Consider the following 17,830-nt stretch of genomic DNA (forward strand, 5'->3'; position numbering starts at 1 on the left):
GAGTTTAAAGTGATGCAAGAAGATTAAGCAAGGTTTGAAGGTGTTGGAAATATCTACTGAAATGGGAGGAATTTTGAGTTTAAGCCACAGCTCAAGGAACTGTGGGTAGTCCTGCTATGCTTTCCTGTTATTCCCAGCAACTGCATCAGGCAATTGCAGAGGTAACTCGAGTACAGTTTGAGGGTTGGATCTGCTCTCAGCAGTAGCATTTTGTAGGCTGCTGTGTTGCAATGAGATCCTAATAATTATGCGTAAGTAGGACTGCTGCCACCTTTAAGGACCCAACTGAGTTCCAGGAGGGCTTTTTGCACTCTTAACTTGTGACTGTGCAGGACAAAGATAATGTACAGATGGTTGTGTGGGCCAAAAATCTATGCAAGATCTGTGACATTAGTGTTTGATGCTGACATCTGTGGCATTACACACCTGTTGAGTGTAACCGGCGGTCACAGTACAATGTTGTTGTTAATGCGTGTGGTGATTAAGATCTTTTGTCTCTTCAGTACTGCTGCCGCTGCAGGACTAGCAGGAGTTAAAAGCGGTAATGCTTCATTAGAGCCACTTAAGTGAGCAACATGGCTGTGATACATAGTGAGCAGACTTGAGTGGGTAGGAACCATTTTTACAATATTTATTATGATCTACTACATTTTTAAGGACTTCTGGATTTGTGCTGATTTCTAATACTGTTTAGCTTAATGCGTACAGGTCAGTCAACTCACATTTTGTTGTGTTATAGTTGGGAGATTCATCTGTCCCCACCAGGCATGAGTCTTATGTAAACATACGGTGAGAGACAGCTACTGCCTCAAGGCTCCTTATCCTGTAAAGGTAATGTGAACATGAGTGTTTGTAGGATTCATACCTAAACTAAAAATGAGATGAAGTGAAAAAATTGAACAGTTGCAGCAGCAGAGTGGCAGGCTTATTGATGTGAGGTCTCCATTACAGGTTTTTGTCCCTGAGACAGTTGGCATCCAAAGCAGCAGGGAGGAGTTAATGTGAAAATTCATTTATTTCCCTTCTGGCTGCTTCGTACCACTTAGTGTTAGGAATCAGGAGATGCTGCAGTTCTTTCTGGTTTAGGGAAGTTCCTAAACAGCGTGAAACCAGCATAGCCAGCTCATGCAGCTGGGGTTTGCCTTTAGCATATGTTGGGGGCAGCATTTGGGTAAACAATCCCCATGTACATCTGCAGCATTTCATGCTCCAGTAATTCCTACCCGGGGGTGATGATCTTTAAGATTTTTGTGTGTGTGTGTGTATGTGTTTTTTACTGTTTGTAGAAGCTGGAGTAGCCTACAGGTCTCAGGATTCACTGAGTCATCATCTTCCACCAGCATACAAAATTCAGACTTGCTTAGATGTGACCTCATGCACGTATACACTGGTGTCTAGGCTGACCTCTGTCAGGAAGTGTAGGCTAGATGGATTGTCATTCTGCTTTAGTGTGTCAGCCCTCTCACATTTGTAGAATAGTCCCTGTACTCCCATTATATTTGTTCCTCATATTTTAGCATTGTCCTATTTTAATTACTTGTACCTTGAAAATTAAGCACTATTGTTGTTTCAAAACCTGGAATTGTTTTTACTTTTGCTTTTTCAGTTATGTCCTGTCTTGGTAGCTCTCTAGTTTCATCAGGAAATACAGTATACTTGACAGACGAACTGTGTCAGCAGGCTGTAAGTTAAATTCTAAGGGGGACTTGAGCCTTCAAGGATGCACCAGTATATTTTCTGGGAGACTGTAGATCTTCTCGAAACCCTCACATTTTATGTAAGCAGAAAAGCATAATGCTTCTAAACAAAAGCCTTTTTGGAGACAATGGCAATGTTATTATGCCTGTGATCTTACCCTCTGTTAGTGATAGACATACCAGATGCAGAATAGCTAGGCAAGCTGTTTTTGTGATGCATTTTCAGAAGCAACTGCATTTTGAGTCCTTTAGGTTATAACATTTAAGATAATCTAGGTGTAGCCTAGATTACCCCTGTAGGGTGCAGGGATTTATAGAGTTTAGCCAGAGCTTGTCCATTTTTCAACTGTGCTAGAAGTCTGGCTAAGTGCTGGCACATCAAGTTTGCCTCCAGATTGCACATCATCCAGTGTCCTCCAGCTGACAATAATACAGAAACATAGAGTCAAGCCATTGGATGGTATGATAGGTCCTTCTGAAATACTTGCAGGTGATACATATGAGGATTTGTCTGAAGATGATACTGTCCTGTAAACTGTATTTTCTATTTATGAAATAGAAATGCTGATGTGCTAGAAAACTTGTGGGCTGTGAAAAGCATATCATGTGGCTGTATTTGCCATGTTTTAATTTCAGTGCTAAAAAAAGAGCATGCGCAGTTGGTTTATGTAATGAATCAAAACAATATTCACAACGCAGGTCAGGATTTTTTTTTCCAGAGGATTATTAAAAAATTACTTAGGTTTCTTCTTGCAGGAAAAGGATGAGCTTTTGTACAGTGCAGTCCCACAGCTGTAATCCACCTTGTTGCTGTGCCCAGTTTACATCTTCCTTTCTGTTGGGCTCTGCAACCTTCCCTGCTGATTTCTTCGTGCATGGTTGGCTTCATCACTGCTCATCTGCTGAAGATTGACTGACATGCTTTACAGTCCTGTATGCCGGGAGAGTTGCTAGCTTAATTTGGTGACAAATCACCCTCAACAGAAAGATCTATTCAGACGTCATTCCTAGGACTAACCCCTAACAATATCTTTGATCTTTAAAGTTCCAAGTGACTGGATTCCTAATTCACCCAGTTACACATTCATTGCCAGATGGAGCAGTGTACTTCCTGAAAGCGTTATGTGCTGCACAGCAGGAGGTGCATGCAAGCGGAACTGCTATAACAATACTAATGATGATCATTCTAGTGACGGGCTGTGTCTGCACTCCAGTGATTTATACTGTTGTTGTAAAGGAAAAAAAGTCTGGTCCACAATGTTCAGGAAAAACTCTGCTGGAATGCCCCTAACAATCAGCTTCCTAGTGAAAAATGCAGAACAGATTTTAGTCTGCCATCCCAGTAAATACAGTCTTCTCTTTTTTTTTTTCTATACCTTATCCTTTACGGTTTCATGAGAGTATGGAGTTGCATCTGGTTCATGCTAGGGATTAGCTAGAGCTGTGAATGTGAACTGTTTAGGTGTAACAAGTTACCTAGAATTAGAATAAACTTTCATGGTTGCTCTACTTCTAATGCTTTTTATTCCAAGTACTGTTATAAAACAGTTGTGAAAAATAAGTAGTAGTTCTGCCCGTAGTTTACATCTGTCTCTTCAGGCTGAGAGTTAAGTAGCATCATCAAGGTTTAATGAAGTGAGCTTCAAGATTGCTTAAAGGTTACTGGAAGAATGTAGGACAAAGGCACAGTATAACAGCTTTGTAAATCCAAAATCGGTGCGTGCCGTAAGTAGATGTCTGTCTATGTTCTGTCTCAGCTGAGTAAGGTTCAGTGGCTTCAGTGGCTTATTTCCATCTCTTTGGAGTTGAGTAACAGTATTTATTTCTGCAGGAATACCATTGGGATACCAACTTCTGAATTCTCTGGGGAAAAAAAAAAAGTGTTACAGGGGAAACCTTGCATCATGCCCCTGGGACAGAGTTTGCCTGTGGTGCAACAGTGGGGAGCTGTGATCACTTCGCAAGCATCTTGGAAAAGGTGCAGAGCAGAGGCCCTGCATTCGATCCCTTGGCTCACTGCTACGAGGACCAACTCACATGAGGATGAGGATGGCAAGAGGATACTGATGATAATTTTTTTTTTTGTACCAAGTTAAAACCCAAAGAAGGCTGAAGGGAGGTGAGACTCTATCCTGGGAAGTTCTGGCAGGAGGCTGCTGCTTTCTGTAACTGTCTCAGAAATACAAGTGAGGAATTCAAAGTACAAGACAGATGAACAAAGAAGGCAACAGAGTGGAACTAGTAACAGCCCTAGGGAAAACCAGAACAGACAGGGAAGAGTGTTACAAAGTGCTCATCAAATTTACATGCAAATAGTAATGCTAACATTGTACATGATTAACTCCTCACTTGACTGAATCCTGTCTGGATAAAAATGTATAGATTTAAAGTTATGTTTATGTCACCTGACACTGAAGCGACAGACAGGTTCTTTTAGGGATCCTTGGCAGAATGATGATGACACTAAGTTGTAGTTAAAATTAAAGCTTTATTTTCTTAACAGGATTTTATTAGTAGTATAGCACAGAATGTGTGATTAGAGTGGCACAGGATTTCTCCAAGCAGAATCAATGTAGTACAATTTATAAGTGGCATAATACAGAATTTGTAATACAACTTAACTTACCATTTCTAATCACCTGGTCCCTCTGCAGATCAGGTTGGATCTTAATATGTGGTTTGCTGTATCAACATAACAGTCATAACCTAGAGTCAAAAAATCATATAAGAGTCACTTTGTCCATCCTCAGAGGAAGCAGATGATGGTGGAGGTGTCCCTGGCCACTGGGGGGTCCTGGTCTCACTGTCCAGCAGCAGTCCTGGTCCAAGTTTCCCCTTAGGACTTGTAACTGCTTGGTTTTACACACAGTGCTCTGGGTGCTGTTAACGCTTCCCTGTTCTGTGGCAGGGTCATCAACACCACGGGGTTGGCTGGGTGCTTGGAACCTTGAAGGCGGTGGGGAGGGGTAGAAGAAATCTGTTTGGTTTGTCTACTTGGTGCACAGGACCTTCAGGGCCTGAAAATGGGGAGAAAGGGAACAAATACGTGACCTGCTTGGTCCCAGAGAATGACTGCTGGCCTTAAAAATGGCATTATGCTAACAATAGTTATGCTAATGACATTACCAGGGTTTGGGAGCAGGAGGTACTGGTCATGGTTCCTTTAAGAATTGCTTTACAAACTGTCCTGGTTTCAGCTGGGATAGAGTTAACTGTCTTCCTAGTAGCTGGTACAGTGCTATGTTTTGAGTCAGTGTGTGAAGAATGTTGATAACACTGATGTTTTCAGTGTTTTCAGTTGTTGCTAAGTAGTGTTTAGACTAAAATCAAGAATCTTTCAGCTTCTCATGCCCAGCCAGCAAGAAGGCTGGAGGGGCACAAGAAGTTGGCACAGGACACAACTGGGGCACCTGACCCAAACTGGCCAACGGTGTATTCCATACCATGGGACGTCCCATCTAGTATAGGAACTGGGAAGTGGCGGGGAGGGGAATCGCCACTCGGGGACTGGCTGGGTGTCAGTCAGCAGGTGGTGAGCTATTGCCCTGCGCATTATTTGTACATTCCAATCCTTTTATTACTACTGTTGTCATTTTATTAGTGTTATCATCATTATTAGTTTCTTCTTTTCTGTTCTATTAAACTGTTCTTATCTCAACCCAGGAGTTTTACTTCTTTTTTTCCCTGATTTTCTCCCCCATCCCACTGGATGGGGGGGGGGGGGGGAGTGAGTGAGCGGCTGCGTGGTGCTTAGTTGCTGCCTGTGGTTAAACCACGACAAAACAGTATCTTAACTTCTTCTAATCAAATATTAACAATCTATTTATGGTTATTCTTCACTGTCTTTGTTGGTTCAGTTTCTATCTCAGCCATTGCCTAACTGTGAGAAAGCAGAATTTCTCTGAGCAATTATTAACTGGATATGTAAAATCTTGTTTTCTCCTTGGTAGAATTATTTCACACCTATATTATTGCCCTCTATGAACAGAGCTGCCTGCTGCTTTAGCTTTCTTTTACCTCCCTGCCAGACAGAAAGCCTGTCTGTCTTGCACTGTAAGGCTTCTACACTGTTGCAGCCAGTAGTAGCTGTAAATGAATTCGTTGTACCCACTGCACTGCAGACTATTCATTTGTTGTGTACTCCCTCTGTTAAATAGATCAGAATACCCTGCAAAGTCAAATGTAAATGAATGAAACAAAGACTTAGTGCAGCTCTGAAGCATTTGGCTGTTACTACTCCATGAAACTCTGCTACTCAGTCTGTTTTGTGAGGCAGAGTTCATGACATCTGTGATTACATGCTCCACATTTGAATCTGGCAAAAATAATTTAATCGGGAAAAGCAACTTGTTTGCTAAGACTCTGAAATACAGTATGGTGTCATTCAAGTTCAAATGTAAAATAGTTTATTAACATTCCCATACAAAATTACATTGGCAAGAGCTTTCGGTAAAAGGTTTGGAGAGAATCAACTTGGAGTTAAGATTTTGACTGCAGAATTTTCAAACTCTTTTGGTCTTGTGGCATGCCATGGCAAGGAAACACTGCTGCCTGCAGACCTGTGGGTGTTGTTCAAAGGCAACTCCTAGTGTCTTCTCCCTGCCATCAGAGGCTACAAAAATTGTTCACTAAAAATCAGCTGGCTGACATTTCAAAATACTTATCATCTTTGCTGAATCCGGGGCTTTGCAATTTTTACCACTATAAACAAAGAAAACTGAATACTGAGAAGTATTTACACCAAGAGAAACAAAAATTCATTGTTGTGCCTCAGAGAAACACAAAGTATGTGGAGTGAAGCATGCTGTTAATATTGCATAATCAACAGTTGTCTGTGCTTTCTTGACAGAGATTTTTTTTTTTTTCCAGTGAGTAAAAATTTTTCTTTGCATAGATTCCCCCCCATGCCAGTTTGTTAACTCTGGCTAAGTTTTCCTCAGGGTGTCTGAATCACAGCTTATGAAATACTGCTGGCTGTTCTCTGCAGGGCCCTTCACAAGAGCCACAGAAAACATTATGTTCATTGCCTTAGCAGCATAAAGTTATGCTATGGAAAGGGCTCTTAATGTAGGAAACAGCTTCTGAAAGATGACCATCCTCACCTTTGTACTCACTTTTGTGGGATGTGTTGTAATGACTATCTGACAATTGCTTGAAATTCTACAGCAAAAAGATGGAAGAAATTTTACATTTTGCTGTCTTACTCTATGTTCCTCTATTTTAGTATCTTCCCATATAATCCAAAAATGCATTTTCTAGGATATATTTTCAGGCAATAGTTAATAATTAGTCAGTTTACTTCCTATATATTAACTCAGTGCTGACTGAAGTTCAAGACAAAATACAAAGCAGCTATTGAAGGTTCATCATTTAGAACAAGTACTTTCCTGCAACAGATAATAAAGAAAAAGGAAATCCTGTTCCTCATGCATACTTATATAGCATGTCTATACATAAGATGTCTTGAAAGTTAATCAGACATAGCTCAGGTTATGATATTTAAAGAAAACCTTTCAGACGTTAATTCTGACCTGATTTATACCATCTATACAGCATAGAAGTTTTCAGTACAGTTAGAGGGAAATTTGTCCAGAAATTCAGATTTAATCCATGTATGTTTGCATTTTTTTTCATACCATTTTCCCCTATCGTATAATGAGTCACTTTGAAACAACAAAGTTAGCGTTTTGAATTTCTGATTTCTCTGACTCAAAGAAGCGGACTGGATTATTCCCCAGTCTTCTAGTACCTTTTGTCAGGATCAGAGTGCGTGTACTTTGTGTACGGAACGACTGTCAAAGAGAAAGACTAAACACGGCGGAGACACTACGCTAGGAATACGGTAACTTACCTGTGTCCGCTCACATCTTGTGCACTCGAGGTGCAGAGTAAATCGGAGGTTGCGCTCGCTACCCAAGCGCTGGGGGAGAAAGGCAGACGCTGGGGCTGTACGGACGTGAGTGCAGGCGAGACCTCTAGTGGACACAAGGGAGAAATGCTTAATGGCAACACCTGAACACCGCGGCGGGGAGCCATCCATAGGTACGGTGCGGGAAAAGCTGCTGAAAAGGCTCTTTCCATCTGTCACGTGCCCCATCACTCCGTATAGCTTTGATTTAAGTGCAGGGATCCCAGAAAATCAGTTAACATTACCTGATTTTTCAACTAATTTCAAAATCTAACTGAACAGCTACACTGGGACATTCCCCAAATGGGGGATGAGAGGCTGGAGAGCAGCCCCCTGGAAAGAGTTCTGGGGGTTTGGGTTGATGGCAAGTTGAACATGTGTTCACCAGTGTGCCCCGGCCGCCAAAAGGGCCAACTGCGTCCTGGGGTGGACTGAGCACAGCGTATGGTAGCTGGCTGAAGGAGGTGATTGTCCCACTTGACACTGCGCTGGTGCAGCCCCACTGTGAGTACTGTGTGCAGTTTTGGGTGCCTCGGTACAAGAAGGACATCAGCCTGATAGAGCGTGTCTAGAGGAGGGTGCCCTAGATGGTGAAAGGTCTCGAGGGCAAGACTTAGGTCACTTGGTTTGCTCAGCTTGGAGAAGGCTGAGGGATCTCCTCTTTCTGGTGACGCAAGGAGACAGAATGAAGCTGCATCAGGGGAAGTTCAGACTGGACATTAGGAAAAGGTTCTTCACTGAGAGGGTGGTTGGTCACTGGAACAGGCTCCCAGGGAAGTGGTCATGGCACTGACCCTATCAGAGTTCAAGAAGCATCTGGATGATGCTCCTAGTCATGTGGTTTAGTGTTAGGTAGTCCTGCGAGAAGCAGGGAGTTGGGCACGATGATTCTTATGGGACCCTTCCAACTTGAGATACTCTGTGATTCTGTGATCCAAAGGACCATGCTTTGGCTGAAGGAGGCTCTGGCTCCTCTTCCCATACAGCTGAGATCTGCTTTCAGCCACTGCAGGGAGGCTATTTAGGAGCTAGAATTATGCACTTGGAATGAGGCTTCCGTACAGCAGAGAAATTTCTACCTAGGACACTCTGGCCTAGTTGTTTCTGGACTACAACTGGAAGACAGAGGTAGGTGGAAAGAAATCAGATAGGAATCAAACTACCATCATCAAAGTCCTTCAGTTTATTACCAACCTCTTAAAAACTGGACAAAGCCAAAAGCTGACAGTAATATTAACTGGGGATCTTGAAAACAATCACACATGGTACACATTTTGATATAATTAACAGTAAAGACATCTATCTTCCATGGTGACATACCTCAATATCTAAACAAATTTCTTCCTGTGACTATGTATCAATGATGTGAAGTAGGACACTTGGCACAGTGCCACCCACTGCACTCAGGATAAACATTTAGATGGTCAAAACTGGTTTTATTTACAAAGTTTTTCATGCATGACAGCTGACTTTTTCTTCTAAAATTATATAAAATATCTAGGAAAAGGATGACCGCATACTTGTGTGAACAACAATGAAAGAAGAGGAAGAATATTAAAAAGCTTAACTAAAAACAGGAAATAGTTGAACTGAGGTGAAGTTACAAAACAACCAAGCCTTGTCACTGATTACAGGGCTAAAAAAGTAGTTCAAATCTCCAAGCCAAGAACTAACACCCGCAGAAGAGCCAACCATTATTCCTTGATATTTTGAAGTAGCCTTAATAAATGAGACTCAATAACCTGTTGAACTAAAGCAGAGAAAAAAAATCAGGTTAATCAGTGTTCAACATTTTTTCACATTTTTAGGGTTGTACTATTTTTTCCTGGCAGATGCCTGCTTGTCCTGTACAATCATTTAATAAAAACCAGACAGGAATAAATTCACTCTGGGAAGAGAGTTTGCATCTCTTCAGAAAATAAAAGCCTCATATAATGCAAAACCAATACACCCAGTAAGGCAGATGATGGTTTTTGGAGGTGATGATCTGTTTGCTGGTTTGAACAGGCAGATTGATAGCATATGGAAAGCAAATTTTTAGGCCTGTAATTGCAAAGCAGGCAAAAACGTTTATTAGAAGCTACTTTTGTGGAATGTTTTGAGATTGAACTCTTGAAATAGTCCTACATCTAGACACTTGTGAAATTACTGGCCCCACCCATAAGCACAGGGCTCTGCTTGGAGAAGCTACACGTGCAGTGCTGGGCTTATTTTTTGATTCAGTTCATTTCTGTAATGGCAGACATTTCACAGCTTTCAAAATGAAGGCATCATGAGGGAAAACCAATGAAGAGTCTCTCCTTTGCCTGTTTGCCAGAGCCAAGTATGGTAGCCCAATTCACTCATCCTGGCACTACTATAGTCTGCCTCCAAGACAAACTAGAGCTAGAGCTAGTCTGACGGGGAAGAAGGTTTTGCAAACTGCATTGCATCACGCCAATCAACAAAGCGCCAAGATGAGGGGTTCAGGAGGGCTGCAGGCCTCTCATCATTGTCCAGTGCAACACACACTCCTTTGTACAGGGTGGGGGAGCAGCTCAGCTCCCCTTGTCTGGATCATGGCTGCATCAGCCCAACACACCATTATTTGTGCCCACACATGCAGATTCAGGTCAGTGACATTTTCTTGCCACACACCTGGCTTTCTGAGACAGGGACGGAAACTACTACCCATTTTGGGCTGATAAATTTAGGTGTATTAAGACTCGTACGATAGTGTTCTTCTTACAGCTGCAAAACCTCTACTAGGCCATTACAGCAGCTACATAAACAAGGAGCAGTAAAAATAAAAATAAAAACACCTTATATTTGCAATACTCACCACTCCGATAGCCCAAGGCTACAGCCAAATCCATGGAATTATAGCCAGCATCTGTTTCGATAGTTGGATCAGCACCACTTTCTATGTAAAACAGGAAAAGAAACTTGTATTTCTGACAACGAGAACTGATAGTACATTATTACTGATAATTCAGTTTGGATAGTCTGCTTACCAAGGAGAATTTTTACACATTTCACATGGTTCCCATGTACTGCATATAGTAGAGGTGTGCCTCCATTCTGCAAAAGCGGAGAACAGCCTTAGACACTTAATGACTGAGCAGTCTGCAATTGTAATTCCTTAACACACTCATATACTTCTATGTATCAGTAAGAGACTTCACAGGTTTTATAAAAATGAGGTTCTGTTTTGGTTCTTCACAACTTCTATCTTTTTTTGTCTACTGTTTAGAATGTAAGCTCACCCTTCTACAAGGACTCAGTATTAGTCTCATTCTCTTACCAGGAAGTCAGAACTAGTAGGGCCAACTTCTCTTATCCTATGGAAGTTTTGAAAGTCTCAGATATTTCAGAAAAGGTAGAACAATTTTCAAACCCAAGCCAGTGCTGTGCCTTGTTTCAAATTTCTGACCAAAGTACCCTCTGACATAAATTCAAGCTAGAGTCTTACCCAGTCATACTCGTTGACATCAACTCCACAGTCAAGCAGCATTTTGACAATATCTGTGTATCCTTTACTGCAAGCCAGTGAGAGGGCGCTTTCTCGCCCTTTCCCCAAAATCTGAGGATCTGCACCCTGAAATAGTAATAAAAAATGAAATTAACCATGCTTTTTGTTTTTTTTTAATGTGAGGTTTTATGCAGGACTTAACTTTAAAACTTTTAAGTGTATAGCAGCATTGACAAATTTAGGAAGGTAAATTGAACTAAAAAGTAAATCAATTTAAAATGAAGTGTGTTTTTTTCCCTTACGTTCTGGAGGAGAAATTCCACTACTGCTATCTGCCCATGAGCTGCAGCCCACATCAGAGGGGTAAATCCTTCTTCATCCTTATGATTGATTACATTTTCTGTTTAAAGAAAAATATGCAACTTAGTAATCTCTTTCACTAATGCACTGTATGAGCTGGAAATGTGCTGACATATCCATGGTGAATGGACTGAGGTACCAGTGTGTCCTAAAAGTCATTCTCAACTTTAAAAAAATTCTATCCCAATGGTGGTGCAAATATCTTTGTTCAAGAAAGAAAAACACATCCAACTCACCACAGTAAAATTTAAGATTTGGGTTTATTTTTTAATTGTTTTTAAGTGCTATAAATCAAGCTCTGTTTTTACTCAGAAGTGTTACAAGTTGTCTGTAATCTGGGCTTTACCTCTGGAAAGAAGAGAAGGGCTGTTTGAAAAATAAAGAGGTACATTCTGTATTAAGCTGTACAAAGTGGGTGGCTTTTGTTGGGTTTTATTTTTCAACCAACTGAGCCACACACTCTTGTAAAGAATTAGCTTGTAAAGCAATATATATATAGTATAACTCCGTTCTCCCCAAAGTTCATGTAATCAATAGGGTGTTTTGTGTGAACAATTAAGGTTTTCTGATAGTGCAGCTGAAGGAAAAAGAACTTTTTAAACAATTGGCTGACTGAAATAATTGAGTTGGAATTTTTTTTTTAATATCTAAGCATGTGATTTTTTTAAGTTCTTATCATAGCACCACAATATGCATTTTTAACTGTTACTGACACTCCAGAATCAATTTGCTTTCCATCTACATGGCTCATTACAAAGTATATAGACTCAGCAACTCATTACCTGCCTTCCAGTAAACATGTCAACAAAGATGCACTGAAAGCATGACTGATTACTAATAGTACAGTAAGAATATACTATTAACGGTAGTCAATTCAGTACATTATGTGGAGTTGAAATTTTGTATATGTATTATGGACACACAAGTATCACACTAAAGACTACCACACAACTCAGAACGAGTAGCACTATTATTTTGCAGTTGTGAGCTACGGCTTAAATTAGCAGCATATAGCTCTATACGTTGATTGATTAAGTAGAATTGGAAAGCCACCATTAATAGAAATGTGGTTTAAATTACAAAGATAATTTTAAAAAAAAGTAAATTAACTCTTCTGATAAAACTAACTGGTTCTCCCTTCTCATTTCCAAGGATTACCTATACAGCTGGGGAGCAAGAGGAGGAAGGGATTTACCTACAACTCCTAGTAACACTAATGTTTAATTTAAAATCCAAATCATAGCAATGGTGAATAAAACACTCATGTGAAACAATAGTCCACATCTGCAAAGAACAGATACTTCAAATATCCTTCAATCTGTACCAGAATCAAGGATTTCTTTTTTTAATACAGCTTTGGGGAAAAAGTCAAGCACAATAGGGTATAAATGCCCCAAAGAAAAAAGGAAGGCATTTAACCTCCATCTGTCTCACCTTGTTCAATGCGCGTAGCCAGATATAACATTTCTCCCTGAGCAGCCAGCTGATGAACTGATAAAGCTGCAAAAACGGAAGCAAAATGTGTTAAGACACTGCAGTTTTCATTCTGCTCTATTTGGAGCTGGGCGTAACATGTCCATTGGCTTGAGCAGTACAGAACTTGGATTCGAGAGTGTAGATAGGTTTCACCTTATACTCTGAACAGGAATCACTATCTTAAAAACTGAAAAGTTTCCAAAGCTTTTCATAGGTTTAGGTAATTTTTTAACCAATGTAGAAAGCAAAGATACTTCCTGCAGTGACTTTTTACAAGGCAACATGCTCTCTTCTCTGACGCTTGGTCAGCACCCCAAGACCACATTAAGAACATTTATCAAATGAAAATAAGCATCTTTTGATAAATTAAGGCTGTGTATTTTAAAAATAACATCTAAGAGATCACACACCATGAGGAGACCTGTCATGCTGCTCAGTAAAGCCCATAGCATGACTCTCACTTGCTACAATGTGGAATAGATCAGACATTACATAACTATACACAACATGACATCTACAGGGGAAGAAAGAGATTGTGTTTGTTTTTTATTTTTAATAAAAAGTACCAAGCATTAAAGCCAGAAAAATTCTTAAGAGATTATGAAGGAAAAAATCTCTGATCCCATAGTAAACTCTGCACAGGTGCATGGTTTTGATAATTACAAACCTTGGAACAGGTCTGAAAGATGCTCGGGAGGGAATAGATAATAAATTATCCACATTATATAATAATAAAATTAGCTAATGATTACATAATATATAAATTTCACTGTCCTTTTCCTATACACTACATGAAAGCTTGATTTTGTTTTCAGAAAGACTGTGTATTTTGTTCAGAGGCCTATGCTGCAGCTCCAGATTCATTTTTCCCATGCAAGTGGCCTTTTATTTTTTTAAGCATTGGACTTATGATTTATAAAGGAAATAATTTATAGATGAAGTAAATTACAGAGAATTAATTTACGAAGAAAATACTTTACAATTAATAACAAAACCCCATAAATACTGCCTTCTTGACTCTGAAGATCTGTGACAATCATGACATCTGCAGTAGTCTGTAGCACTTACTAATCATCTAATTTTAATAAATTTTAGAAGATACACAAATTCTGAAAACAAATATATGAAGTATATTAACTTATATCTTAGAAATTATTAGAAAAATCTTTACTTATATTTTTTAAATCAAGAATTGGATCCTCTCTGGAAAATACGCTTCGGTTATGAATTCAATACAGCAGGTGGATTACTGTTTTATGGCTGGAACCACGTGAAATTAGACAAGACCATCTCGGTGTTTTCTTCCTACATTAAAGTTCATTACGACACCAAGAAAAAAATCTGAAAAATCTTCCAAGCATCTAACATACAGTTCACAAAATAATTATTAACAGTAAGGCAGAAGGATACTTACAGTTTACAAGCAGAGGTGTTGTAGAGACCTCATTTCCCCTATGTTTGTTAGTTAGGGTAGTTGATTGTTTTATTGGTGAGAAATGCTTAGTAGTTGATGGAGTATAAACATGTCTTACTTGGATACCAGGGGAAGGAGAAGTGTGGATGTTGCATTCAGCTACATTGAACAGAGAAAAAAGACAGGATTTTAGCACTAGTAAGAGCATTAAAAGCAAGCCACAGATTCTAAGTCGAACTAGAAAGCACCAGTATCACAAGATCTTTAAAACCCATGTTAAGTAAGATTTGTGACATGTGCTTTTTCTACTGTGTATTGTGAGAGTTGAATAAAGGTCTGTATTCATTTCTAGCATAAAACAATGCTGCTATCTTACACATTCGGTATGGCGTAATGTCACCCAGAGACAAGCTGGTGTCTAAATGAGGTAAGGCTTTGTTAGATTTTCAACATGCCTGGCATGGATTTATCAGGCAGCTCCATTTAGCCTGTCATATCCTTACCAATACTGTCCAGCACAGTAACATGATGCAGCTCTGGTCAGCTGATACCTTTGCCTACTCCCTAACCAGTCCACTGCATGGGTGGAGATGACCTTCACTAATTTTCTTCACCAGGATTTTTTCCACTCCTGTTGGATAAAATTGTAGCTGCATTATGAATGCCTTAAGAATACGTATCCAGCAGGAAGAGAGCTATTCCACACTAACTTACATAAAATGCGAAGCAGGTCACCAGTTAGAATTCAAGAACTCATTCAGTGCTGCTGTGTTTGTTTGTACTAACTTTTCTACCTATCAGAATCTAATGGCATTTTATTACAGAACATATATATGTTATCTTTGCTTCTAATTCTCAAAAGTAGCTTTTGGTTTTGAGAAGTAGCTGAGAAGCCAAGTAATTTTTAAGAAGGTAACTGATTAAGTGCTGGAAAGACATATTGAAGGATTAAACTCCATTACCAACTAAATTGATTTGACACCAGCATGCGCTAGTAGTTAATGACTGGAAGCTAATTAACATGTACACTGAATTCACACCACACAAATTTGAGGAGAGACTCAATTAGAAGAAGCAGAGGGTAATCGGATGAAAATGAAATTACATTTTGTTGCCAATCAAATAGCTACACCGGACTTGATTAAATTAAGAGACCCACCAGGGACTTTTTACCTGCTGTCCCTAGATTCGCATGACTACTTCTAAAGGGTTCACAAATGTTACCTAAGAAAAGCAACCCTATCGCTGATGGGTCTAAATTTGCTGTTCAGGTCTGCAGCTCCACTTAGGGCCTGCAAATCAAAAAAAGTTTGAAAAATTACAATGGCTGAACTGCAGCCAAACAATACAAATCAGAGAAACCATCAAAATCCATAATAGGTCTGTGTTTATATTTGTTACAGGAAATGGGTCAAATTCAACCTCATGAAAAGATACATCACTAACAGTCTGAAATATGACGGCAAGCACTGGAAACCACAATTGTTAAGGGGGAATAGATGGAAGTCCTAATTCTGTTCTCTATCGATACACTCAACCATATAAAAAAGCACACATGAATTCTGACGAAGCTGCCCAGTAATGGCTGGAGACTAGCTGCAGGGATCCAGAAATGGAGCAATCTTCACTTTCAAGTAGTGTGAAGCTGAACTGGCAAGCCAATCCCTACAACAACTACAGGCTTTGTACAGCCATATTGATAAAACAAAGTCAACCGCACGACTCATGTTATTTTGTCATCATACTAGTGAAAAGATAAGACATGCTGCAGAAAGCTACTGAAGTTGAAATGATCATATAGTGCTTTCAGCAGTGTTTTGTAAAGATACATACATTCAACAGTGCGTAGCATGTTGTAGGACATGCTACGCAAAAGAAGTAAGCTTGTTTTCATAATCAGCATCAGCTCTTATTAAATTAGAGACTTTTTGTGCTGTTACTTCTTCAGTTAAAAAAACATAATTAAAAATGTGATTTAAAAAATAATCTTGGGGGAAATTAATTTCACGTTAATAATTCTTTAAGCATATAAAAAAAATGTTAAGAGGAAAAAAATCTTAGAAAACTATTGATGATTAACAGACGTGTAAGGCAGAGGCTTTTTTTTAAAAAACAGAACAGCTTAACAGGATGATACAGTCCACACGTAACAATTTGTACCATAAAGTTTAACCTTTAAATAAGACAGATGCCACTTCAAGGTCAGAGTTAACTTGGTCTTGAATATTTTTACTGTCCTCCTCATTCAAAGATTTCACAAATCGCGAGCAGACGTTCATATCAAATCTATTGGGCAAAATGAATTTCATTCCCATGGCGACACTCTGAGCTGGGCCTTCCTCTGTGCTAGAGTCAAGCTGATGCTCCACTTTAATGTCTGGCATGGGCGGAAGGCTGTAGCTAGTGGTACATTCTTCCACAATTAACTGGGCCCCAACATCTAAGTTTGTTGAAGATGCCATGGCCTCAGTCATGTAAAAGTTTTACGCAGAATGTTTCTTCATAGTTTCTAGCCACAAGCAGTCCTGGCCAACCACGCTGTATCTAAAGAGATCCCGATGTTTGAACAACCTGCAACTGAACACATGTAACATATGTTAGCAACGGTTTGGTGAAGCAATGCATAAAAATACAGCAAACTTGGCTTCCTTTAAGCTTAAGGCATTTGGTTTTGATAGTCAAAACCTTGGTGAAATACCAGTCTTACTGCTGTCACAAGCTATTGGCCAAATGCCCCGTTTAAGTTTTACCACAGGGATACTTGAGCCAAATTCCCTAATGAAGCCACTAGGAGTTTCATCTAAGGGACATTTCAGAATATTAGGTGCGCTTCAACAAAAAAAACACCGCAACGAACCACATCCATACTGAGCCATGAACAAGTTATAAGAAGAAGATGACTTTATTTTCTAAAAACATTAGACTTCAAGGAAACGTTAAAGTGACTTTATGTCCCTTTACGACTTTTCATGTCTTTTCATGTCCCGAGTGAAATCAAGGGCTTCTACCACTGGCGTAGGAAAACGACAACTCCCTTTTAGACCGGTGACAGTACAGCATCCCAGAACACCCCGGGCTTTCTGACAGCACCGCGCGAAGCCCAACGTCCAGGCGGGACCCGCGGCCGCGCCTAGCGGACGGGATGGAGCGGAGCGGAGCGGAGCGGCCCGGCAGCCCCGGGCGGCCCTGGAGCCCTCTCCCCGCCCCGCCCCGCCCCGCCCCACCCCGCAGGCCGCCGGCTCCGGGACGAAAGGCCCGAAGGCAGGCTGCGGCGGCCATGCCGCCCTACCACCGGCGCCGGAGAGCAGCCGCCGCCCGGCAACCCCTCCGGCAGCGTGGGCCGGCGGCTCGGCTCGGCTCGGCCGCCCCATCCTCCATCTCACCTCAGCGCCGCCGCTCTGTCCGCTGGCGAGGAGGGGGAAGTGACGCCTTCCCGCCCCGCCGCGGCGGCGATTGGCTGGGGCGGGTCGCCGCCCGATGACGTCTGCCCTCCCCTCGCGCACCTGGAGGAAGGCGTGGGACTC

At 40.7% G+C, this 17,830-nt stretch overlaps 1 protein-coding gene across 1 annotated transcript; it reads right to left on the reverse strand.

Moving 5' to 3' along the window:
- Positions 1-8,270: 8,270 nt before the first annotated feature.
- On the reverse strand, positions 8,271-17,720 carry ANKRA2 (ankyrin repeat family A member 2). The gene is made up of 9 exons (XM_049795535.1): positions 17,690-17,720; positions 16,480-16,883; positions 14,307-14,465; positions 12,851-12,916; positions 11,359-11,456; positions 11,057-11,182; positions 10,599-10,665; positions 10,427-10,507; positions 8,271-9,355 (listed from the first exon to the last, which is right to left on the reverse strand). Exons 2-9 carry the CDS (start codon positions 16,778-16,780, stop codon positions 9,300-9,302), a joined length of 954 nt encoding a protein of 317 aa, XP_049651492.1. The 5' UTR covers positions 16,781-16,883; positions 17,690-17,720; the 3' UTR covers positions 8,271-9,299.
- Between the last annotated feature and the right edge of the window lie 110 nt (positions 17,721-17,830).

Source organism: Accipiter gentilis, chromosome Z (genome assembly GCF_929443795.1).
Source record: "Accipiter gentilis chromosome Z, bAccGen1.1, whole genome shotgun sequence".
In the NCBI taxonomy this organism is placed as follows: Eukaryota; Metazoa; Chordata; class Aves; order Accipitriformes; family Accipitridae; genus Astur; species Astur gentilis.

Coding starts and splice junctions, on each gene's coding strand:
- ANKRA2 (XM_049795535.1), bottom strand. CDS start 16,780: ATGACTGAGGCCATGGCATCTTCAACAAACTTAGATGTTGGGGCCCAG. Junction 10,508..10,598: donor ATGTGTAAAAATTCTCCTTG/GTAAGCAGACTA, acceptor TGTTTTACATAG/AAAGTGGTGCTGATCCAACT. Junction 9,356..10,426: donor AGCCTTGGGCTATCGGAGTG/GTGAGTATTGCA, acceptor TCTCTGCTTTAG/TTCAACAGGTTATTGAGTCT.